Source organism: Rhyacophila brunnea, unplaced genomic scaffold (assembly GCF_057557595.1).
Source record: "Rhyacophila brunnea isolate RB1 unplaced genomic scaffold, BYU_Rbru_1.0 scaffold_11, whole genome shotgun sequence".
Lineage (NCBI taxonomy): Eukaryota > Metazoa > Arthropoda > Insecta > Trichoptera > Rhyacophilidae > Rhyacophila > Rhyacophila brunnea.
In genome coordinates, this window is record NW_028232763.1 from 25,252,853 (window position 1) to 25,278,964 (window position 26,112).

At 32.6% G+C, this 26,112-nt stretch overlaps 1 protein-coding gene across 1 annotated transcript; it reads left to right on the forward strand.

The window, feature by feature from the left end:
• Positions 1-1,742: 1,742 nt before the first annotated feature.
• On the forward strand, positions 1,743-25,424 carry LOC147078526 (DDB1- and CUL4-associated factor 8). Its single transcript, XM_085960181.1, has 11 exons — positions 1,743-2,152; positions 2,663-3,110; positions 4,376-4,545; positions 6,538-6,714; positions 7,216-7,391; positions 7,605-7,780; positions 12,659-12,845; positions 16,828-16,967; positions 18,153-18,357; positions 22,703-22,822; positions 23,842-25,424. The coding sequence occupies exons 1-11, from the start codon at positions 1,939-1,941 to the stop codon at positions 24,019-24,021; spliced, it is 2,193 nt and encodes a 730-aa protein (XP_085816307.1). The 5' UTR covers positions 1,743-1,938; the 3' UTR covers positions 24,022-25,424.
• The last annotated feature ends 688 nt before the right edge of the window (positions 25,425-26,112 follow it).

Genomic DNA, 26,112 nt, shown 5'->3' on the forward strand with positions numbered 1-26,112 from the left:
CGAGTCCACGTTGGACGTCGGTCTGATATATCATACAAATTCATATAATTGTGCAAGTCTGCACAGGAGTTTGGGACCACCCAACTCCCCCTTTTCCTCCTGCGGGTAAAATACCTAACGTTGGACTCTGTCGTTTCGTCGCGCGTAATCGTCTATAAATACCTAACCCCGACTTAGAAAAATTTCGCGAATAATTTTTCGAACATAAATACCTATCTGGTACTTTAATATTTTCGAGTGAAAAGTATAATTTCGTACAGCGGTTCTTCAACGGAGGCCCCGAATCTTTTTCGACTTTTATCTGCTATTCATCGGGTCGTACATACCTGACTGTCAACTTAAGTTCGATAGTAGTAATCTTTTGATACTTTTGGATAATTGTGGAACTTTTCTTCGAATTAATATTTCTTTGTTGCGAGTGTTAATGTACTTTATCATCTGACGGATGACCGTATACCGTGCTTCGAACATTTATGTGAATAATACTACTTTCTGAATACTAATAATTATAATATGATGAACCATTGTGAACTTTGTGAACTTTTGTGAACTTGAACAATATATGGACCATCTACCGACTATGAGTTTTTATTCTGACTTCCAACCATACGAAGACCTTGGCCTGTGACTCCTCTTGGCATTGACAACCTTCACTTCCATACCCTTGGAACTAGCCGCGGCAGTGGAGGGCCCCGTCAGTAGGTTAGGTTATGTTAGGTTAGGTTAGGTTAGGTTGGGTTAGGTTAGGTAAGGTCAGGTTAGGTTAGGTTAAGTTATATTAGGTTAGGTTACGTTAGAATAGGTTAGGTTAGATTTGGTTTAGTTCAAAAAAGATACTTATACAATCTCATGACGGCATCTGCGCCACATTTACCAAAATTTATATCGATGAACCGAAAAAGATAAGTATACCTAGGTGGTGTTATTTGGTTGTAGATTTACATCAAATGATATACATACATACTTATATTACTGCGTTAAACATTAAATAAATTGACACCTAAGCATCATTTTTGCGATTGCCTTCTAATAAAATTGTATTGCTACAATTATTAGTTTGACATTTGTGAATTTCTACCTTTTCTTTGTGCGATTTATTATTTATCAGTGAAAACAATTTTACAAAATGTGTGCAGTTGTCAAAATTGAGTGAATTTATATTTACAATGAGTGATTTATGATTTTTGTTTTGTGAAACAAACTATTTTATGTGATTTCATCTGTTTATTTGTGAAATCATTTATATGTGAAAACTATTTTCCAAATGTTAAAGTTATTTTTTTTTTGTGAATTTTGATTATTGCATTGTGCGATTAATTCCCACCCCTTTTTAAATAGGTATTTATAGTATTATTTGAATCTGAAAGTAGGTACCTAATACATACTTATGTTTTGCCAAAATATTGTTTAAAATCATTAAACCTAATTTTCATAGTGTTTATATTCTTTTACGATTAATTGGGTTACAATAGTATATTGATACGTGAAGACTACTTTTTCCTTAGTGCAAATCGATCATTTGAGTGTTGTAGTTGATTTGTGAATATCATCCATTTCCGATGTGACGAACTAATATTTAAATGCTGTCAGCGCTTTGTGAAAACAGTCTATTCAATTGTGCGAATATATATTCTCCATAATTATATAATATGGAGGTTTTCTCATTTGTAATCATAGATAATATACCAAATCACTTCCTTCATTCCACATTTATTTTGAATCCGCCAAAATAAATATTGTCTATTATTTCAGACATTTGTCAAGTTGTACAGTTTTATTGAAAACACCGAGCTTAGTTATCCATTTTGTTACTGCGTTATGCGCATAATATTAGCTAAATAAGGAATAATATCATTACATCCATTTTATTCAGCATTGTACATGGAGATATTATGACAATTTTAATCATTCATTCGTGAAATCTGCGGTGTTTCAAACATGGAAGGTGGACCAGCTGACGATGATCCTCCAGTGAACATAATATCTGTTTCGGAGAGAGATTCATCAAATCGATGTAATGACACTTCCTCATTTTCGAGCCAAGCAGAAAAGCGAATAAAAATAGATCGAGACGTTGATGAATCACCAGTGGGTCGAGAGCCACTTTTCACAGAAAATACAAATAATATACCCAAGACCAGCCTGATTTTCGGTAAGCTAAATTTTCCTGAAACCTAAACAGTCATTGTTTTAACGAATATGTATTTACACTTTAAATCCCACCATTATTACATTACCTTACATTCTTAAAAAAATCAAATCATTTTTTTGGATTCAGAAACTGCTGAAATTTTTTGATCCGTGCATGCAATCTTGCAATTTGCACGATAATTCGTGTTTACATTTGCATTTTATTCTTATAGCATTGAAAATATATTTTCATGAACAGAAATCATAAGTTTAGTATATATGGCACACGGTTCTAAACCGCGTTTCAGTTTATGGATGGCCTTTTACATTCGTATCATTGAGTAATTATGTTCCTTATTGAAAATGATGATTCGCATAACCAAAGGAACCAAAGTAGGTATGATTTTATCTTATGTGCCCCACATTTTAGGGAGAGATATTTTTTCAATCCACCAGGTTGCTTGTTCAACCGTACATCGATGATAAATGTAATATATCCAATCAACCTGTGTTTTTTTTTGTTACAATAAAGATCAGGACGAGAATGTAGATAGCGGTATCTGTGTGGAGAAGTCTGAAAGTACGAGCAGTGATGATCCGATGCCGTCTGCCAGTGACAACAAAGAGCAACTGGTTACCGACGCTCCTATGGAACCGTCCTCCAGCCTTTCGACGGGAAGAACTGACCCGATGATATCTTCCACCGAGCGAAAAGACCGCAATTATAGGTCGCATAGCAAACGATCAATCATTTCAGCTGTGGATAGTGATGACGACACTCAGATGGACTCGGACGATTATACAAGCGAAGAAGCCCTGCGGATGGAGAACATCACGATTGAAGTGGAGAGACCTGAAAGTCAGCCCATCGTCGATATGATCAGGGAGAGGTTGCTCGGCGACGGAAATGAGTTTATCAATCCTATTATTCCGTCATCGGGAACCTCGATGAATGATGACAGCGGCAGCGATAGCCTCAAGTGCGTACAAGAATATTCAATTTAATTACTTCCCTTTTCTAGTAATAAGTAAATGTATTAATTGAACTGGTGTTTACATGGTAGAACTCCATTATAACTTTCTTTCAAAACCATTAATAATGATTTACAATCCGTCCAAGGAAATTAGTAACAGACAATATTTTTTAATTTTAGAATTTTATAAAAAAAATCATTTAATACTTTAATAGTTGCTGCATTATTCAGGATGGATAAAATGAAAAAATCACAGGTATAATTCATTCAGTTGACTGTAAAGCAGAATTATTCAAATTTCTAAAGAAACATTCCATTCTGTATTATCGAACTACTATATAGAAGCTCCGTATATAAATATTTCTATACGGAGTCGAGTCGTGGACCCTGAAGGCAAGAAAACGGAAGGCAATTGATACCTTTGAGATGTGGTGCTGGCGCCGAATGCTTCGCATTTCTTGGACGGAGCACAGGACGAACCAGTCAATCATCCAGAGACTGAAGATAAAAGAACGGCTCTCGACGATATGTCTGAGAAGAATTCTGCAGTTTTTTGGACATATTGTCAGGCGCGGACCGGACAACCTGGAGAGACTGGTAGTTTTGGGTAGCCTCCAGGGAAGGCGAAGCAGAGGAAGAGCGTCTGCGTGATGGAGCGACCAAGTGAAAGAGCTGACTGGGGGCACCATCCATTCTGCTCTGAGAGAAGCGGAAGATTGAGAAGGATGGAAAGTTTTGGTCGCTCAAAGGATGGCGAAATTTAAATTTGGTCACTATCCTCAGCCATGAGTGCACGGCCAAGAAGAGAAAGAGATATAGAAGCTATAGAATTATATATATAGAGCCTGACTATATAGAGGGATTTCGCATTAACAAGATGGACAATATTATTTGTATATCTATGGGGGGGGTCCTTTTTATCCGAGGGTAAAATCCCGCTTAAAACGGGGACCAAAATTACTTAGTAAATGGGTTTAATTCGGACACTTTAGAAAGAAAAAGAAACGTGAGCAAGACAGGAATAGCGTAGGAGTGTGGGATTGTAAGATTGAAAGTGACAGTTGATAACTGTGAGCTATTGCGCTTGTGTTTTTTATGTGTTTTTATAGTTTTTTTTGCATTGTCCTGCGAATTCATAACTGTGGGGACTTCGGATATTGACGACGCATGTTGGAAGATATATGAAAATGTCAATGATGAATTTGTATTGGTAATCATACTAAATGATGATGAGTCGTAAGTAATGATAATAACGTTTTTTAACTTTATAGTTATAGTGACATAGAAGAAGACAATATGGATAGCGGTTCGAATGGAAATTCAGATTCTGACGAATGGAGCTACTCCTCCACGCATGATGATGATTCAAATAATTCTGACTATGGAATGCCAAATGTGCTGCTCAAAAGAAAACCTAGCTACAATTGGAATGTTATCAAAGGTAATATGCGGTGCTATTTTCTTGGTATACATGAGGATTCACTGTCTCCTCACCAAACTTTCAGAATAAACATGTTTAATAGCAATTTTTGAAAAATTCACTTTTTTTACTAATTGTATATTTCAAAATGTACTCTTCTATTATAATCAAACGAAACTGATGGTTGAAAAGAAATCTAGATTACCGAGCTTCTACTGTATTTAATTTCTTAATCCTACTGTAATATCTATTTAATTATTATGGATCCATATAATGTTACTAATCACTAAACACTAATCAGCCATTATTCGGGTACCTAGTGTTTATTATTTATTGTACAGGTGTGTACATGCATGTTGCATAAAACAGTATGAGCGTGCGACGGGTAGCGCCACTAGCTGCTAAGATTGAAACAAATCTGACAGCAGATGTGATAACAGTGTATTTTAATCAGAAATAAAATAAAGTTTTTAATGTCGTTTACTCGTTTCCGACAAAGTCAAATTATTTTGACTACCGATTATCTACACAAACACGAAATACTGGTAGTATTAGTTATGTCTTATTATATTATTCACACTAGATTGATATCTATTTTGTCAATAGACCGTATCTTATTAACGTATAAAATTTAAATTCTAATGGATTCAAGCTCTGTACTATTCCATTTAAGTCGTTTTTTGCGACCCGGGTTTCGCCTTTCGGCATCTTCAGGCGTCGTGTACACTCACCAAAGGCAAACACACACTGACAACGAACACCCTTAACTCTACCTTATATAGTAAAACAATACATTAAAGTAGGTAAAAACTCCATTACCTACCTATTTAGTCAGAAATTACAACAAAAAGTACAATAAACAAATTATGAATAGCTGAAGTGTCAGTAAAAAACCCAATTAGTAAAAACCCTATCTTATTAATAACAATACACTGGACAGCATATTATTATAATAAATCGTCAAACCTAATAATAGGTCAAAATTCTTTATAACAATAAAAAATACTACACTCAAGAGGTGTAAATCGTCAATTCTAAGAAAAATAATTAATCGAGTTAACTAATGAGATGTCTATAATAATACTACTTACAAGGTACCTACTTTTATTTTTATAACATTATTTTTTAACAAAAACAAAATTATACATATAAACTCGCTTAATATAATATAATATATAACTCACCTAATATAATATATATATATATATATTATACAATTATGCATAAAAACGACTTAAATGGAATAGTACAGAGCTTGAATCCATTAGAATTTAAATTCAAATTCCATCAAGTACCTTCGGTCGAAAGTATTAATAGTATAAAATTTAATTGCCATGACACCGTTAAGTATTACCGCTGATAAAGCAACCATTTAAAGTTTACATTAACTATTGATCTATACTTCAATTTATATTGTGCTGTTTTTGTATTTTTACCATTGTATATCAATTAAAAATATTTTAATAGTTATTGGGAAAGTAGAATTTCAATCTCTGAAAGTAATGTTGTCTTGTTAATTTAGAATTTCTCATCTGTCATTCCGTCTTGATCTATGCATGGCTTTTATCATTATTTCGGTTTGACATAACGTTGACATTCTCTGCATCTGGACCATATTGATGTAATTTTATGTATGTTTGTGTTGTCACACTATTACTGTTTTTTCTGCCATTTACAATCTGCGGTCATACAAGTGAATAAATGTTGTCAAATTTAAATAGTGTATCATATGGCACGAATCTAATATGCATACAGTAATACTGATAATTTAAAGGCAACCTCTCCTTCATCGATATGACAATATGTTTTGTACTGTATAAACGTATTTTATAAATATGTAATGGTATTTTGTCTGTAAAAGGGAAAGTGTGGGCATCTTTTGTCCACTGTCTGTTTAGGAAAACAAAAGAGCGTATTGTATCATTGGTTTTCCAATATGATAGTAATGGTATATTGATGGCAAAATCCTAATTATTTAATTTATCATCTGTTGTAATTTGTGTGGTTTTTTAGAGTTGGCAGACCGTGAACGTGGACTGGGTGTATTAGGAATCGGGAAGAGAGGGAGATCAGATATTTTATTCGAACAACGATTTTATGGTTCGCTGCGTACTGTCGAGAGATTAGAATTAATGTATAAATTAAATAAGCACAAAGGATGCGTCAACTCAATAAATTTCCATCCAGAAGGTAAGCCAAATTTTTTATTATTTATATGTTTCAATTGCGGTAATCCAATATAAATAAAGAAAGATGAAGAATATTTGTATTTACGTCATGACAGTTCATAAACCATGTGTATCTTTCGTTCATCCGTACACTCCGCTGTGCATGTAGACCTGCCCAAACGATTGAATCTATGTTGCAATGGGCAAGTATGAAAATAATTAAAGTACATTTTGCCACAGTTAATAAATAAAATATGGAGTAATTGGCGAACGTCAAATAGATATATATCACCACTGAACTTCATTTTGTGTAAGTAATATAAATTTATTGTGCACCCATATTGAAATAGTATCTTCTTCAATGTGCGTATTTTATCTTTTTTTGACTAATTCCATTCACCTTCGTAATTCACCATGATGTTTTGAGCAAAACAGCATCATCTAGAGTTGTATTATATATGTAACCTATTTCTACCTACATATATATTTCCTAAGTAATTTAATCATTCATTTTGAATTGCAGGGAAATTGTTGGTCTCCGGGTCGGACGATCTCAATATAGTTATATGGGATTGGGCAACGAGTAGACCTCTCCAAGTCATCAAATCGGGACATAAAACAAATATTTTCCAAAGTAAATTTCTGCACCTCAACGCAGCTAGTCAACTTAACATTGTTTCCTGCGCTAGGGACGGTCAGGTATAATAATTTTTATTTATTTGAGGTGTCTATTTCAATAAACCGATAAGTCCACTTATGATCAAAATCTAACAAAAATATATTCATATTCTACAACTACTCTCATTTAATAGTGTGATCTATAACTTTTATTGGACTTTTCGGAGTTTTAACTCGATTGAATATTCATTTTGTTCATGTGTGCTGGGCTAATACGGAGAAATGAATTGACAGGTACGATTATTACAAGTTCCACCGAGTGGGGGAGTAGCGTTGAAGAGACGCTTGGCTAGCCACACTCGGCCCGCCCACAAATTGTATTGCAGTGCCGCTGAACCTCACGTCATCATTTCTGCTGGAGAAGATGGACAGGTTTTGCTATCAGATGTTCGACAGGAGGATGCCAATAAGTAAATTGCACATAACCTCTTCAATTTTTCACCTACTTTTTTATTTTATTTTACTTATGTTGAGGGTCACTGACGTGTGGTGTTCGATGCGTAGGTAGAGGATGATGATAATGACGAAGTCTTCGATGTAGCAGGGTGAGATTTATTAGCAGCGTATTATACAATGATAGTTACGAGCTAAGTACTGGATTTGAGTGACATTGAGATAAATTGCTCTTCGTTATTTATACAATAAAAGTTAGTACATTAGCATTAAATTCTGTTACATAATCATATTAAACTAAATATAAAATCAGCGTTTTAAATTGAGTAGCGAAAAGAAATATTATTTGTTATTAGGTTATTACAGTTGTAAGAAAATACTATGAGAAATGTTTATTCAGTTCATACACCGTACTGGTATAAAGTCTTGTGATATGTAATATTACACCGTCTCTGATTTCGCTGACCGAACTTGATCAGTTGTTTACTAGAAAATAAATTCGGTGGGAATGTATAATTGTAGAGTAACTTGATATCTTAAACAATGGATGAATTTGATAGTTATTATTCTGCCGCTACACTTACATAATTTTGAACAATCTTAAAAACCGACTTATTGAAAAAAATGTTACCATATTACCATAATCCTCGCTCGGAAGACATTGTATAGAATTCAGTCACTGCTGGAATTTAATAATTCAAAAATTTATAATCCATTCTTAGAGCCCGATGCAGAATCATCTGTCTGAACTAAGACGCTCTGCGATAGCCCGCCTTAGTTAGGCGTGGACAGTGTTTGGTTGATCATATATTATCTAGTTTCGTTCGCTTTTTATATTGAAAATTGTACCACATTATGAAAACTATACGATATAAATTCACAATTAATATTTAATTAAAATGATTTTATGTTTGCGTTATTAGTGAATAAAAGTGATTTCACAGGTCTTGTAATTTTTTCGTCGACACAGTAACATTAGACGTCCATCGGCTAGAGAGCCATTTCGGCTATTTCTCGCCATTTTCTCACTAAACATCAGATTGTTCAGATTTTTTACAATTTATATGACAGTTCATGCCATAATGAAACGATTATTTGACTCGTCTGCATAATTTAAAAGATGCCTTAGAAATAAATATAATATAGAATGAATAAAACTAATATTACCATTATGGTGTAGGTAGCTACTTATTTATTTCAAATATCAGTTAGAATTCTGTTATTTGAATTTAAATAATGAAAGTTATTTCATAATTATTTACACCATCATATTTCATTTCCCACATTCAGTTTTAGAAAATAAGGTACCTACATGTACTGAATCAAGGAAGGTGAAGGAAAGTATTGAATTTCACAGATATTGGATACTTAATCTTCAACTTTTTTATTTTGCAATGACTATAAATATCGCATACCTACGGTAGGTAGGTACTCATATTCAATGACTTCCTTGTTGACACGTCATGACATTGTACTCGCGTAATCATATGTACCTAATGACTGTTGACAATTTATTGACATTCTATTATCGTAAGTATTGTGTGTTTCAGTGAAAAACAAAAGATCTATTACTTTCCTCTATATGTGTGGTTATCCGACATATGTGTTCACTAACTATTACGCCATCTAACTTACTACTTATTATCATATGAAAAAAATATACTATAGTATATAATAATATATTATATTATTCTCCTCCACTTCCCAAATTCAATTTATGTGAGCAACTTTTTGTAGGTACTTGACCATATTATAACCTGCAAAATATTCATATCATCTACCTACTATGCAAACCTTATGTCTGTTTTATGTAAATGTTCAGGAGATAGTTAAAATGTTTTATTTATTACATTTTTTTATAAATAAAAATGTTTTAAATTTATGATACCATATCGAAAAAGAGTGAACATTAAATAATATTGTAGAAAAAACATTTTTATTTATAAAAGAAATGTATTAACCCATAGGCATCCGAGTTTCCGAAACACACATTGGTCATTCAATCCAAGTTTATTTTTGTATGTAGAACGGTAAAATGACTTCCAATAATCAAATATCAATAACTCAGAATATGTAACTTGAAATCAATTGATTTTTGGAACATATATAAAAAAAGGATGGTTTAATATAATTTCAGAGATATAAAAATAATAAAACACATGAAAATGGAGATAGGGAGGTTCAAAGTTCAATAAATAAAAACTTTTGTTGATTTTTTTTCAAACTTTCAAGTTTACTGCTAAATACAAAACAAATTACACAATTAACATTTAAAAAAATCTTTAGATTATAAGACGCAATTAATTTTCTTATGAAATTTTTTTACAAAATTGAAAAATGTTCACAAATTTCTTCTTTTTCTTATATTTAACGAAACCATTCAAACCATTTCAATTGTGCTGGAATTGTACAATTATTTGCCATAATTAAATATGAATATCTTCAAAAGTGTTACTTAGAACTAAACATTTTTTGAAACATACATAAAAAACGTTTTTTTCTTATTATTTTAAAGTTATAAATGAAAAAAAACGGTATATAAATGATATAGGGAGGTTCAAAGTTAACAAACCTTTTTTTATTTTTTTATGACATAGATTAAACTTATATGCTAAATAAAATTATATATACATATGAAATATTAAAAAACATAATAATATATAGTATGAGAAAGGGAGGTTCAAAGTTAACAAACCTATTTTAATTTTTTTATGTCAAATTAAGCTTCTATGCTAAATAAAATTATATTTACATATAAAATATAAAAAAAACATATATAATAAGAGAAAGGGAGGTTCAACGTTAACAAACATATTTTTTTTTTACATATTAATTTAAAAGCTAAATAAAATAATAGTTTAATATAAAGCATTAAAATATGTATATATAATGAGTTAGGTAGAAACAAGACATTTAAAAAAAACATAAAATAGTTCGTTAAAACATAAATATAATCATCCCACACTATAGTCTATTTTGGTGTGAAACAATTTAAAACATTCAGGCACATGGAGAGCGATTTTGCATTTTTCACACTCCCATCGACACTCCTTTCTCCCCTTCTTTTGTTCTTTGCACACTTTGCACTGTCGCGTCTTGTATTTTTTCCCTCCTACGGTGCTGGCGATGAGACTCGGGAAATGACCCCAGTTTTTCGCCTGTAGTCTCATCGGAGTGACCCCTGTACTGCGACGACCTGTGGAGTGTGCTGGTAGAGTCACCCTTTCTAGAATTTGTTCGGCCACGTTTACCCTAAATTCATTGTAGTGCAGATCGACTTGAAATTTTTTTTTATATATCTGATAGGCATTGAACATTGCCATATCAGCTATATAATAGAAAATTTTTTTATAGCCTTTAACATACCTGCGCATGATCGGAAAAGAAGCTAAAGCTTGATCTTGCCGATCGACACCACCCATCCATTTATTATAGTCAATAATAGCCTGGGGTTTGACGATTGGCAGACGAGTTTTTCGATCTGTCTTGCCTGTCGCAGTCATGGACAAATCTTTATGGTGGTTGGAGATCACGGTGACCAGTTTACGGTCCATCCACTGTATTGCCATGAGCCCATGACTGTACAAACAAGATGCAGAGCCTCGTTTTACCTTCTTTTTGCCTTTCATTTGAACAGGCATGTTTCCGAGGAATCATCGGAGATAGGTGGATTAGGAAAAAGGCCGATATCCTCAGAAACACTATTATCCGAATCCTCCATAAATTTTTCAATTTCCGCGTCTTCCAAACGTGCAATTTCATCGAATGTATACGAGCGCGAAGTTCCTGCCATCTTTCTCAAACTATGATTTGTGTATGGTCCTTTGTTCTAGAATGCATCAATATTACAAATCGATAGTTTTTAAAACGTTCCCTGTTTTACCCTGCATCTAAAAATATTTCGAAGCATTTGTAAATAACATATCAAGTGGCTGTTTCGACAGATGTTTACACTTGACGGGCGGGCGAAGCTGATAAAAAAATGGTCTCGGAATCCGGGATGTTTTCAATTATTTTTTAAATATATTATTTGGTTGAAAACTTCACTAATCATTGATTTGTAGAGCATAGGAAGCTGTTTTAAAACATATTAGATCAACAATTTAAACAATAGATGTCACATAATCACAAAAAACTATATTTAAAAATGTACTCAATTCAGTACGATATTCGCAGCGACACTTTCTCATGGTGATACATTTAAAAATACAATAATTTATTTATTTGGTAAGAAACTTTGCTAATCATAATTTTATATGGTACAGAAATCTTCTTCTTAAACTTATTTAATTCATTATTTTTTCGATAGATGCCTATGGACGTCCCAAAAAATTAACGAAAACGTGCCTTCTCAGGCGCGTGAATTTCTCGTGCTTGGTACAAAAGACAAAAAAATGCCACACGTGAAATCCTCGTGCTTGGACGGCTATGGGTTAAATAATCTGTTTTAACTCTCTCCTGAACATTTACATAAAACACACATAGAAGGTTTGCACAGTAGGCCGACGATATCTATTATCTATATTTCTCGCAGAGAATATTTTCAAATTTCCTTGCATCCATTGATATTTTGACAGCAGCTGTTAGTGAGTCACTGCCGTCTTTGCTTTTCCCCCAGATATTACTCCTACATAACAGATTATTATGTGTGGATACTGTAGGCGACGCATTCTCTGTAATCGGTGTCTTCAGATTTGTTAAGATAAGTGGGTATCTTAGGGATGTATACACCTAAGTTTGGTTCTGCATTGTGCTCCTAGTTTCCAAGCTGTAGAAAAAGAGGTGGCGGGCAGTAGTTTGCCGACCCCTGACGTATATAAGCATTTTAAAAGTATTATTTCTATATATTATTTTGACGAATGTTACTTCAATCATACATTATTGTCTTTATATAGATTACTGACGGTGACATCGAATGAAGCCCCTGTGGCACTTTACAGCGTGGTCGGTCATCCTTTGAATACGAATGAGCTCTGCGTGGCGGGACGAAATCGGCATGTGATGCTCTACGATCGGCGTAAGGCCGGTCCACATGCTCAACCCACGCAAGCTTATTGCCCCGATTACTTCTTGAAAGCTAGTGTGAGTATATCACTATATTACGTATCATCATTAAAGGGAACATTGGTGGGTATATCTTCAATGCCCGAGCTCCTCCATTTATATATTTTAATTGGGTAAATAAAACAACTTTGATTTGATTGCATAAATACTTTCAATCGCCGATATATAATAAGGATAAAATTGTGACGTGTTCCAGAACATTTTCTAATACTTAGTAATGGTGTAGTATCCCATTCTGAAGTTGTGAATTGCAGGTTAGAATTCCCTGATAAAGAACCCAATGGGTTGAACGAATAGTTGATGATCATTCCTCATAGAGATGCCTTTTAAGATAGCCACTGTTTTGTGTAAGGTCCATATGGAAGGTAATACATAAAAAAAAGAAGTGTATCAGCACTATTTTATATAGCACAAAAACACCAGAAGTGTTTGAAATTTTATTTTAAGAGGAAACCTGAGTGAATTGCGAAAAAATTCCAGGTTTTGAATTATCTTTTCATATACTAAACGTTGAATGATTAAAACATATTAAATAAATATTGCAATAGATAATTAAATATTTTGTTGCAGAATTGCATTTGGTAGTGTAATTTACCTTCTATAAAAAAGATAGCTTTGGTATAAAATGGTTGAAACGTCTAACTTGCTCAGATAGCATATTAAATATTTCTTGGTTTATTTATTATATTTCTCAAAAAAAGTTTTAGATTAGTAAAACAATTCACGGATGTTACCTTATGTGGATTATTTATAATTTATCTAAAAATACTTGTGAATCTAGATTTCAATGATTTTTATTTATAAAATTGCAAAGAATCAATATTGTATTTCGTGTATACATACGAGATTGCTTTTTCTGGTAGTAAATCATAAATGATTGTGTGTTGATTTAAAAAAAAATACATAAATTACTCAATATGATCTTTCCGCTTCATAAAATGCAATTAATTGCAAATATGAAAGTGCAAAGCGGTAATTTTTTACCATCCTTCTATTTTTTTTTAAATTAACTTCGGTATGTGAAAACATAAAATGAATTAGCATCACGTGGGTAATATTTTTATTGTAAATCAAACTTTATTCTGACTCAGTTTATTTCTAATGAATTTCAAAGCGGTGTGATATTAACAGATTTTCATGTCTGATTGTAATTTTAAACATACAATTACTAAATCAAGGTTTAAAAGCTCTATGCTTACTTTAGAAAAAGAAAATATTCCAATGAATATTTGTAACCCAGCACTATAAATAATAATAATAGAAAACCACAAATAGGTTTTAATTCAGTAGATGATAAATTAAGATTTAAGATGTCTTGTATTATTATGCATTTTTACAGCCTTACGTTTTGAGTGGCTTGATCATCATTTGCACGTGCATGGATTTACTGCTGACAGTATGTATTATTGCGGCCATAACAAGAAAATGCACGTGTAAACACGTATTATCGTGCAATTCAATTCAGTAGATGATAAATTAAGATTTTAGATGTCTTGTATTATTATGCATTTTTACAGCCTTACGTTTTGAGTGGCTTGATCATCATTTGCACGTGCATGGATTTACTGCTGACAGTATGTATTATTGCGGCCATAACAAGAAAATGCACATGTAAACACGTATTATCGTGCAAGTTGCAAAATTGCATGCATGAATCAAAAAAGTTCAGAAGCATCTGAATTTTCACGCGATAATTTGTACTTGTATGGCGGTGTGTATGCGTAATAGAATGATAGTGGCGAACCTGCCGGAAGAAATACGAACTACATCACACAGAATATTTTGACGTCTACCGATTATCTACGAACTTGTACAAACCTGTCAAATAGTACCATACGATAACAGCAATATAGCGTCTCGCTTACGCTTGAAGAATGGGATTGGAGAGACAGTCAGCACTTTTACGTGTAAACAGTTATTATCACGATAGTTTAACTCTTTTACTCCCAGCTGATTTAGCCTAGCATATGCGAAAACTCCCAAGCGTTTTTTGACAACAAATCGTCGATTTAGTTTTTTTTAAATAACTAATTCTACACATGTTTTAAAAATTTGAAACTTTTTTTGTGTGTTCTCAATGGTGTATAAAGCAATAATAAGTAATAATATTGATAGTTTACATCAATAAAACAAAAGAAAAAAATAATGTATCAATATTTATTTAGAAATGAACGGATAAAACTATGTTTGAACAACAAAACAAGTGTGACAACATTTTTTTATTTATAATTGATATATCAAATTTTATAATATAATCTATCCTTATGTAGTAACAGAAAAAAAAATAAACATATTATTTCTCTATGAAATAGAATTTTTATAAAGTAATCAAAAAAAATCGTATAGTGTCAAGGTATTCAAGAATATTATTCAATTCACGAAATCGCAAGAGAATTCGATACAGTATCGACGACCAACTGATATGGAATGAAGTAATTTCAAAAAATAAGTCTCAAAGCACTAAATCATTTATAATAATATTTATATTCATGTATTTTTTCACCATCTTACCAAAAATACAGTGGCATCCATTGTTAGTTCAAAAATTACAAATTTCATTTTGTAATGTGATATATGAATCATAAAACAACTAAAAGAAATATCAGAATTTAAAATGTGTCATAAAAATAATGTTTTATTATTTTTATGACCCTCTTTGGTCTCAAGTTCGACAGCAGAGCAATTATGACTTGTGAGTTATTAGGGTATGGCATAATTATAAACAATGCCGACACTAAAATAAATGTTACTCACAATCAACACACAGTGAATATAATGCTTCGTCTACATGAACGAAATATGACGGGAAAAAATTTGGAATAAATCGTAAATTTGGTTCCAAACTTTCGGCCGATGGATCGGCCCAGATGGAGTTTTCGCATAGGTATGGTGGGCCGAAATATCGGCCCCGTGGGAGTAAAAGGGTTAAAATACACACTATTGGTGCAAGTAAATCCATGCACGTGTATCGGCGCTATAAGCTTTGATTGTAGTCTGCGTGTTGTTATGTAAAATTTTGTAATTGTGATTTTTGACGTCACAATTACAAAATAAATGGATCTCTATAATAAAGTAAAATAGTTAAAGCAAACATGAGCATGAGACAAGAAACTGGGTCGTGAAGTTACCTAATCTTTTCCAAGCCGAACTCCGCTATCATTCAGAAATTTCGTAACTGATAACTGGAATTTGAATTAAAAAAGGGAATCCACAGCTGAAGGCTCGTGCAATCCAGGGTTTAGGATGTACATAATAAATTTCTGGGCGCCACGCGATCTTACGAACGTGAAAGATAATAAATATTTAACAGTGTGGAATATGGGAACAAATAAAATAAAAGAGCGATTTATACTTGACAGAAATTATATTATTGCAAAGACAAGAATTTAAAATACATTAAATGGATATTAAGCAGCTCGATACTGAAATTTGAAATAACTAACTTTAAATATAAGCGGCTAAGTTTGAAAAGAAATAAAGCAAGAATGGTGGATCAATAATTAAATAGTTTTAAAATACCAATTGGAACGATCAGAGACTCTTGACACGCCGGCTTCATCGTGCTCCGTTAGGTGACGTCCATGATTACTATTGGGTAGACCCAACCGGAGCACGACTATTCTGGGCGGCAGACAAAATCAAAAAGCCTTGTTGCTTCTCTCATACCACACGACCTGACGTTGCTGCCGGAAATTCCAATAGTGACATCTCGCGAGTGGAGAACTACAAGGTTCTAAGTGTTTGTCCTTGACGAAACAAAAGTAACAATGAGGCAGCTTAGAATACTACTTCATTGTTGAGTTTGTTTTTTCAAGGACGAACACGTAGAACCTTGTAGTATTAGGCTCGCGATCTGTCTATTCGCCGAACGCTCTTTCAATTTGACCATCGATCATCATCGGGGTTGCCAGCGGGTCAAAGTTGGTTATGTTTAAAAATGAACATAACAGTGTGAAAAGTTATTGTCTCGTCTAAAATCTTTACCTCATTAATTTTACAGGACAATATTAATGTTGGCAGAAAAAAATTCAAACAAATGGCATTGTATGTCACCTGTGCCATATACAACCACAACGGATCTGAAATTTTGGCATCGTACAATGATGATGATGTTTATCTGTTTGATGTCAATACGGACAGGTGAGAAATTTGCAATATATAATTTATTCAAATCTACATTTCTTTGCGTTTTATTCCATTGACAACACCGCGAGTGGAGTATCGTGCCAGGATTATTGAGTTGTTATTACCTTGGTTACTCTAGGACTGGGTAATAGAACATAGGCTGGTGATTATTACAGAACCGATTTATAGGAATTGTGATTATTACAAATAAAGTTATTATTGTGAGTAATAATATAATTAGATGTTGTGTGATGAAATAATGCATTCTTTTAGTAACTACTAAAATTTGAGCTTTCACATAAAAATGGTCCGCGTATCATAGGTTCGCCATCTCTGTCATAAATCATTTGTGACCGCTGTACTAGAGATTTTTATCGCATTCCTGTGGGAGCGAATATGATGAATGTACGCCGAGAGCAAGCCATCTGTTTGCCATCACAAGTAGTTGAAGTTGGTATCTATTTATAGCAAAGACATTGAGGTTTTTTTTTTTTTTTATAAAACAGCCTAAATATAAGAAAATGAAGCTGAAAAGGGGGTTACTAAGATGAGTAGTGGTTGAATTAGCTGCGAGTCATTTGTAGCTAACTTCACACTTATATTTTAAAATCACTAGCATTTTAATACAATTTTATATTCACTCAAACAGTCAATTATACAGATTATTAAATTTTATGATATTGTCTTATTTATTACTATATGCAATGTCAGTTTTCTATATGAAACACACGGAATGAACGTCAAAATAGACCATCAAAGATGGCAGTCGATCATAAATAGGATTATACAAGTACACTTGTGGACAAGTTGAGTAAATTAACGAAGTTAAACATGAGATTGTAAATTTTATGGAACTGTTTTCAACATTTTGTAAATGAGGTCATGTTCTCAAAAAATTATCCATAACATTTAATATTTCTTTTACTGATGTTTGAGGAGGTACAAGTCGGGCCAAAATATTTAAATTATAATATATTATGTGCCATGCTATGAAAATAATAACAACGTTGTAGGTACGTCCGTGGAATATAATCTAATGTATTCTAAGGAAGCCGTAATGTACATGTTTGAATCCCGTTTCTCGCATTTATATAGGTGTGCATGTGGTGATATGAGAACTGCTCCTGACTCATTTATTAATTACGTCTTACTTGTTTACACCAGTTTAATCCTCAGCATGTGAATTATTTTGTTTTCAAGAATATGCAGTGAAACTCCGGCCGGCAGCCATGGATTCACTTATCGTTATTCGGGCCATCGCAACTGCGCCACTTTCAAAGGAGTCTCATTCTTTGGACCGCGCAGTGAGTTCGTTGTGTCCGGATCTGATTGCGGCAACATATACATCTGGGAGAAGAAGTCGGAAGCCATTGTGCAATGGATGATGGGTGATGAGAGTGGTGTTGTAAGTAATTGCCAACATAGAATGAATCACGGTAAACACTTGCCACACTTCCATCATTTATATGTGTTTATTACTCCTACAGAGATTCACAGATAATTATGACTGGATGTACACTATGAACCATGGGCTCCCAGCCAGCGGCGGCTGGTGGTTTCCAAAATTCTTTAGATTGGGATAAGAAGTTATTGTGTGTCAAGCACTGGTTGATTTTAACGTTGGTTTCTTTTTTGTATTTCAATGTATTTTAAAATGAAGTCCCGTTTACATGGTTCACTTTTGACGATCATCGCAGAGGAATCATCCGCAGTGATCCGTGTAAACGCACATTCATCCTCCAATCATCGAACGTGATCATCCGGAATCGAAATCGAATAAAGTTAAACATGTTCTACTTTTTGATCATTGCGGATGATTGTAAAAGTGGCGTGCATGCGCATTGCGTCCCTGACTACTGTCATCATATTATTTACATAAGTACGTAAACTGTCATTCTGAATTAAAAACAAACCGGTTACATAAATACTCCCATGATATTACGTCGCATTACCCATGGTTTTATCCACCAACGCCTCTTTTTCCTATTCCTCTTTCTCTCTATGAAATTTCTGCATTCATACAACAAATATTCACCAATTGTTTGAATTCCAGCCTGCGCTATTATTTCAGTTGACGCCATTTTGAAATGATTTGAGTATTTCGCTTTCGGTGACACGTGCAAACAAGCAGTATGCAATTCCCTGTGGATGACCATCCGCAGTGACTCGTGTAAACTATCCTTAAGGGGCGGCTGAAGAGCTCGGTATTCAAATATAATTTAGTATGACATCGACCGACGACCGTATGCACGCTAATTGTCCGCTGATCAGAAAACAGGGCTGTCAAAATAATATAATATTTGTAAAATGTTAATTTCATCATAGTTTTTAATCAAACCTGTGCAAGTACATACTGATAACTTGGGTGGATATCGTGGCAAACATACTATTGATATATCTACGGGTATATTATTATTATAACCCAATTCAAATTGAACATAGGTTGATACTCAAATACTATTATAGTATCTTTATGATTTCGAGAAAATAATACGATGGAATATATTATATAATCCATTTTGGTTGCCAGTTTTTACTGCGATGAATCACTGTGTTCCTTACTGTCTTTTTTTATTCGTAGGTTTGTTTACTATGTACACCGAGAAATTTCCATTAATAATATCGGAAATGAGTTGGAATATAATGCAACCAAAACTGGAAAAATTCTATTATGGGTGTTTACTTTTTGAATTAGTTGACCCCAGAAAACAGGTACATGCCACTACGTGAACCACAGTGGATATTATGCCGGTTCCAAATTGGCAACATGTTGCCGGCAACCTCGTTAAAATTTATCGAGGTTGTCGCGCGACATTGTTTTGCGCCAGTGTGGACCCGGCATTAGATGCACAAAACTTAAATAAAATATATTATAAATTAAATTTAAAAAGTACAGTATAATTAATTGCGTCGGCAGCCCTGTCAGACACTTTTTCTAGTGACAGTCATTTTTTATATGCCCGCCAGTCCAATGGATTAATAAAAAAATAATGTGTCTAGTGACTGTATGTTAATAATTATTTTTAGGCACTCTTAATATAATATATAATTTCGCCCATTGGCTTTACCTACCACTTGTTTCACTAGTATAAAAGTGAAGTTGCGCAGGCAATAAAAAGTCACTTTCTTTTTATAGGCAGACAGTAAATTCTACGTTTTAAAAAATATGCATTAGAATTAAACAATACCTATTATTTTTAATATGTAGGTCCTAAACATTACAAATAAGCACTATTCATTAGTAATGTTTTTTGGATAGCACATGAAATAAAAATGTAGGTTGATATCGTCAGTATACTGGCAGAAAACGTTAAGTCAAAATTTAGCTGTTTTGACCTAATAATGCAACTTGATAGATTTTAACACGCTCTATCGTCTGGAAAAACAAGCTCATTCATATTCCATTTATTGTTTTCGTAATTTAAAGATGTCAATACGAATTAAGTTAATTATGTTCGCATTTCTTACTGGAAAATAACTATAAGTACACTTAAAGTTTTATGACTGTAGAGATTTAATATTTCTATAGCTGCACAAAAACGTCAACGTGACTTATATTTTTTTGGCTGTACACATTTATGCGACTGCTCGGCTATTTGTACCAACTTAACTAAATTGCGTACGTCACCCGCGCATTCTACTCATCGATTGACAGTTGATTTTATATGCATCAGGCAGTTTTGAGCACAAATAAAATTTTATTTTGGGAAATATTGACAGCAATGCACCAAAGATACGGAGGCTTCGAATTGCTGAAGGTAAAGCGCGTGTCATTCGTAATTATGTATTTCTAAGAAGAAATAAAGATTTGTTGGCCATGTGTCGTAGTACCTAACATTATACCTCCAGAACTACATCCGTGGTGTGAAAATTTGCCTACTTCAACTTCATTGGATAGGACGTCATTACCTGAGCCATCGGAATTTGATTCTGATGTGCAAGAGGAATAACTCTTATGTAATTTATCTCAATTTGTGTAAAATTAAATGTGGCTAACATAATTAACGATTACTTATATGTTTTTTTTATAAAATAGATCATAGGTAGGCAGGTACTTAAACTCTTGTTTTAATATTTTTGGAAACAAAATACTATGTAATTCCCATTTTTTTATTTTTATCCTCCCCTAAATACACGTAATTGACATAATTAATTAGGTATTGATTGTATGAAAAAAAATATAAAGACTATTTTAATTGTAAATTCAAATACCAATGATACACAAAAAAAGTCATCAAAGTAGATATTTTTTCATAATAATGTCAAACAGAAGTACCTCTATTTCTGTGTAAATTTCTAATTTATATAAAATTGCAAGTAAATAAATCCATTTCTATAATAATTAGGAGTCCTGTATATTACTAGCCAACTACCTATAACATTTAGCCTATTGCCTCTCCATTGACTCCAAAAGTGTACTGGTAGAAAACGATAAGTCACCATTTTATTTACAAATTCAAAAAATCAACAATAATTATTACAAAAAATACTTGCTTATACTTGAATTGAATTCTTACATGATTAATGCATTTCATAGAGTGGTTGGTTTAATAAATAATGATTTAGGTGAAAAAATAGAGAGCTCCAAACTTCTTGATTTTAGAAAAAGTCGATTTTCTCAAAACAAGGATTTTTGACTTATAGCTTTCTGCCAGTATACCGACGATATGTATGTCAACATCCTTCGTATGTTTAGTTCTCAGACAATTTCAGGTTAAAAAGTTATTAATATATTATTAAGTTTATATCGTGGCCAACACATAATCAAAAAAGTTATCATAGCCATCATATCAGTTGCAATACTTCCCACCAAAGAACTGATAAACATATTGAATTTAGTAACATTAAATGTTATTAGTAAATTTATTAGAAAATAAATTTTATTAGAAAGTACTATTTTTTGGTCACCCCATAGCTTCACTTCACTTGTAGGGAGTTTATTGAGACAAACATTGGCGGCAACCTTTTTATATTAACTAGTAGACCAGTTATTATGGACCACATGTAAAAAAATCATATTTTCAATTCTCAAGGCCGATTCTGTAGAGCGTCCTCTTAAGAACAATATGTCCATTTCTATAAGATGATTTATGTACCATTTTTGTAGTAAATATAAGCAAAGTAAAATTGGATGTACATATCAACAGTTTCTGTAAGTTGTTTTTAAACAAACAGCGTTTTAGAAGTTATTGGTTATTTATTATCTTACAAGATATTGTGTGAAAATGCACATAGAATGTTTGTATTTTAAAATTAGATGTCTGAAAAAATTAAGGAGAAATATACTGCATTAAATAAAATGTAGATAAAATAAATAAAAATTTCTGTAGGTATCTAATAATTTGGATACTGTCTTCGGGGTTAACCACTTTCTCGGGAGCGGAAAAGTTGTCCGATTTACATTATTGGCATCTTATGAAATTGTAACTTTGAATTAGATTCGCTTCATGTATTGAATAATAAAATATCTTGGAATTTCATTTATATTATGTTTATTGAGCCTTCCTTCATTTCTCGTGAGAGAGATTTCCATTTTTACCCCACTTGCGGGTCAAAATTAAAATAGTTTATTTGGGGGTAAAAATGAAAATAAATAATTTAACAGAGGGGTAATTTATCTTGAAGACACCTGGCATAGGAGAAGGTTTTTCTTTACCTTAAGTTTGGTCATAAAAATCAATACAGTATTGTAATATTTCAATTGGATAATTACGTTTAATATTAATAATAACGTTCTTTTTTCAATACAGATAAATAACATTGAGTGTCATCCGAGGTGTCCTGTCATGGCAACCTGTGGACTCGACAGTGATATTAAAATATGGGTGCCTTCAAATGAAAGAGATCCAAAGCTGGAGGGATTGAGAGATGTACGTATTATTATAAAAATCTTCCTTTTGTTATTAACTAATTTATTGTATTGAAAGAACGTCTCGTACCGAAATTAAAACAATTGATATACAAACTATATACAAATTAGCTTCTCAGATTTTATATGTATATTTTCCTGCAAATCTACTGATGGCTTTTTACTCTCTTCCAATATTCGCAGTCATGATTTTTTTTATTATTTGAATCATATTTCAATGGCAACACATACAACAATGAAGTCAAAAATCAGTTAAGAAATAATATTACTATATTACGATGGTCGTGGCAAACAGTTATATTTTTGAGAATACGTAAATTGCTTGATACTCTTGCAAATATGGAAATTTCAACAATAACATTATGGAAATCGCTGGTTGACACGTCACTATGACACTTTGCATTTGAAGCATTAAAGACTTTCATATTGCTCACCTGTGTGTGAAGACTATGAAGCTATTAGTTTCAAAGTCAAGTCAAGAAGATTTAAGATTGCAAATATTTTAGTAAATAATTGGAAAAAGTTAAATGGCTAAATAAATGTCCTAAAAGTCATTAATATTAATAAAAAAACCATTTCAAAGTTAATACAAAGAAATGGTGGCTGATGAATATAAGCGACATTGCAAACCACCTCCGGCTTTATACTATTTTACCAACAAATGGAGTTGGATTTGATAGTTTAGGAATATACATACATACATAGAATGTAAAAGTGCCTAGAGAACTAGAATCAAGGAAAAATAAACAGAGGTAATCAACTTTGAAACCAACAGCCTCATGTAGTCGATGATTGAATTTTTGTATGCCTTAGTGGAAGTGAAGATCTGAAAGATGACGAGAATTCCCCGTGTACAGTTGTAATACATTGACAATGGCGATGTTGAAGATTATAAAAATGGGGAGCAAAACAAAAAGATTCACTTCTGTCACATGTTACTAATTGTTTGTAAAGAATTAAACTATGATCCACCGCACGGTTTATACACAGAGGTACTTCACATATGACTGTTTTTTACAGGTTGTCGTGGAAAATAATAAAGCTCAGCTGCGCAGTCCTTTATTTAACGATTTTCTACCGGGCCTCGGAGTATGGGGAAGAGAGTTCTTGAGCAGCGAACAGAGGCTTAGAGATGACGGAGATATCCAGTATCAACCGGGTCGAGAAGAATTAGATAGTCAAGCTTGCCGACTCTCTTAAAATAGATGTAACTCATAAACTAATCTTATATTATGCTGTCAAACAAAGAATGCTTTTGTAATGATGATTACTATCTACTATCTTTCAAAATGTGAATGATTTTATATTATCATTTCTGTATCTGGTTATTGACAGTCAATAAGTAAATAAGCCGTTAATGTCAACTCGTAACACAAAAGAATTTGAAGTACAGTGAAACCCTGATTTTAGATTTTTGAAAGGATTGACGATAGAAAATGTAAATTGATTTATCATTTGAGTCAAAGCACAGAATGACAAATAATATCGTGTACTCACCCTTAATTGGTTAGATATCTAAATACATAAATAAAAGATCACTCACAATCGCATTGTTGCTTTGACCTTGGGCACTGCAGACATAATAGAAACTCACATGTGTGTCCGCACTTTAATACTCATTTCAATGATTGCTATGCAATTCATTAATTCAATTAAGTAAATTCAAATTTTTAATAATGTATATTGAATTTTGAATATTTGAGATGTAAATTGTGGGAAATAAATACCTAGTACCGTGTATTAAATGTACTAAAATGAAATGGGGCTGGAGAAACTACACGCGAATAGCGAAAAATGTGAATTCTGGGCACATAAAATCGGGGTTCCACTGTATCTTACAGATACCTATGTTAAAGTCACTTGTATCATTTATAGTTTGCGATGTTTGTAAGTAATAAATGTAAATTAATATTTCATCTAAATAAAATTGCATTTACGACAATATATGTACGAGTGACAGTTAAATTATTTCAAACAATGACCTAAATATGCAGATTAGTAGATTTTATCCGGATAGTGTTTAGGTAAAGTATTGGTGATTAAGCCAACGGAAGGTTACTTCTTTATAGACCAGAGCGTATCTGCTTCTAGGATTATCTATCAATTTCATTCATTCATTATAACGGTAATGTTTCAGAGAATCTCATGATATTATGTTCGATAAAATTTTATTAGTTGTTTTATTGTTCTTTGCTTGTCTCCAATGAACAATATCTGAAACAATCCGTTTTTATTATCAAAATATGTACAGTATAATGTTATTATTATTTTTGCACTTTACAAAATGTTAAATTTTGTTTAAAATTTTAAAATGCAAGATTAATAAAATTATTAATGAAAGATAAATGAATGTATGGTTACTGTTATTAATGTTATTTCCGATTTAAATGTAGTGAAATTTATCCCGTGAATTTTTTCTCTCTCAACAATTACTTAATTTTCTGTCTTCGAAAAATAGACGTGATTCATAATACTTTCTAATCGTTTGTTCTACTGGCAACTAAACTATACTTTTGATCTAATGTCTAAACTTTTAGGAGCACAGGGCTATCTCAGCTATTTAAAACCTTTGGTGGGCCCCTACCTTATTTCGTCCTCTATGAAGAAGAAAAAAAGTTAAAAAAAAAAAACATCATTGTGCAAGTAGGTATATTGTTATATAACCAAAACTGTGCCACAGACAATTTTGGTGTAGACAGTGATTATGAAAACAGAATGAAAATAATTCTCTGGAATTTGAATTCTGTTCTTTAAATATCTTCTCGGGTTACAAGCGCCCGTGAGCTACTGGTTGGACATAACCACTTTTGATGATTGCAAATTATATTATATATTTTATAATTTATATAATATTATGGGTACATCAGTATTTCCAAAACTGAAAACAAAATTTCCAAATATCTGATTTTGATTCAATTGGCAGCTCGGAAAATCTGAAATTTTAAATCTTGCCGAATGACCTAAATAAACGCCTCGAATTTAATTTGCTATATAATTAAAACGCGTTGAATTAGTCATTGTAAGGAAATAGTCATGCATTTTAAATTCAATGCCAAAATGGGAATGCTTCAAAATTTTTGTGAAATTTTTGTACCCGTGAAAGTAGACAATTTATCTTTTCGTAGTTTCCAGTTTGAGTGGATTCTGAGCTGTTTTAGAAAGTTTGAATTAATCGTGTGACAAACCTAGGTTGTTATTAATTCTATTGACTGGAAAACGAATTATTAATTTAAAATGTGCATATTTGGATATGTCATTCAAGCTTATCTTGTGTATTTGTGTTTTACTTTT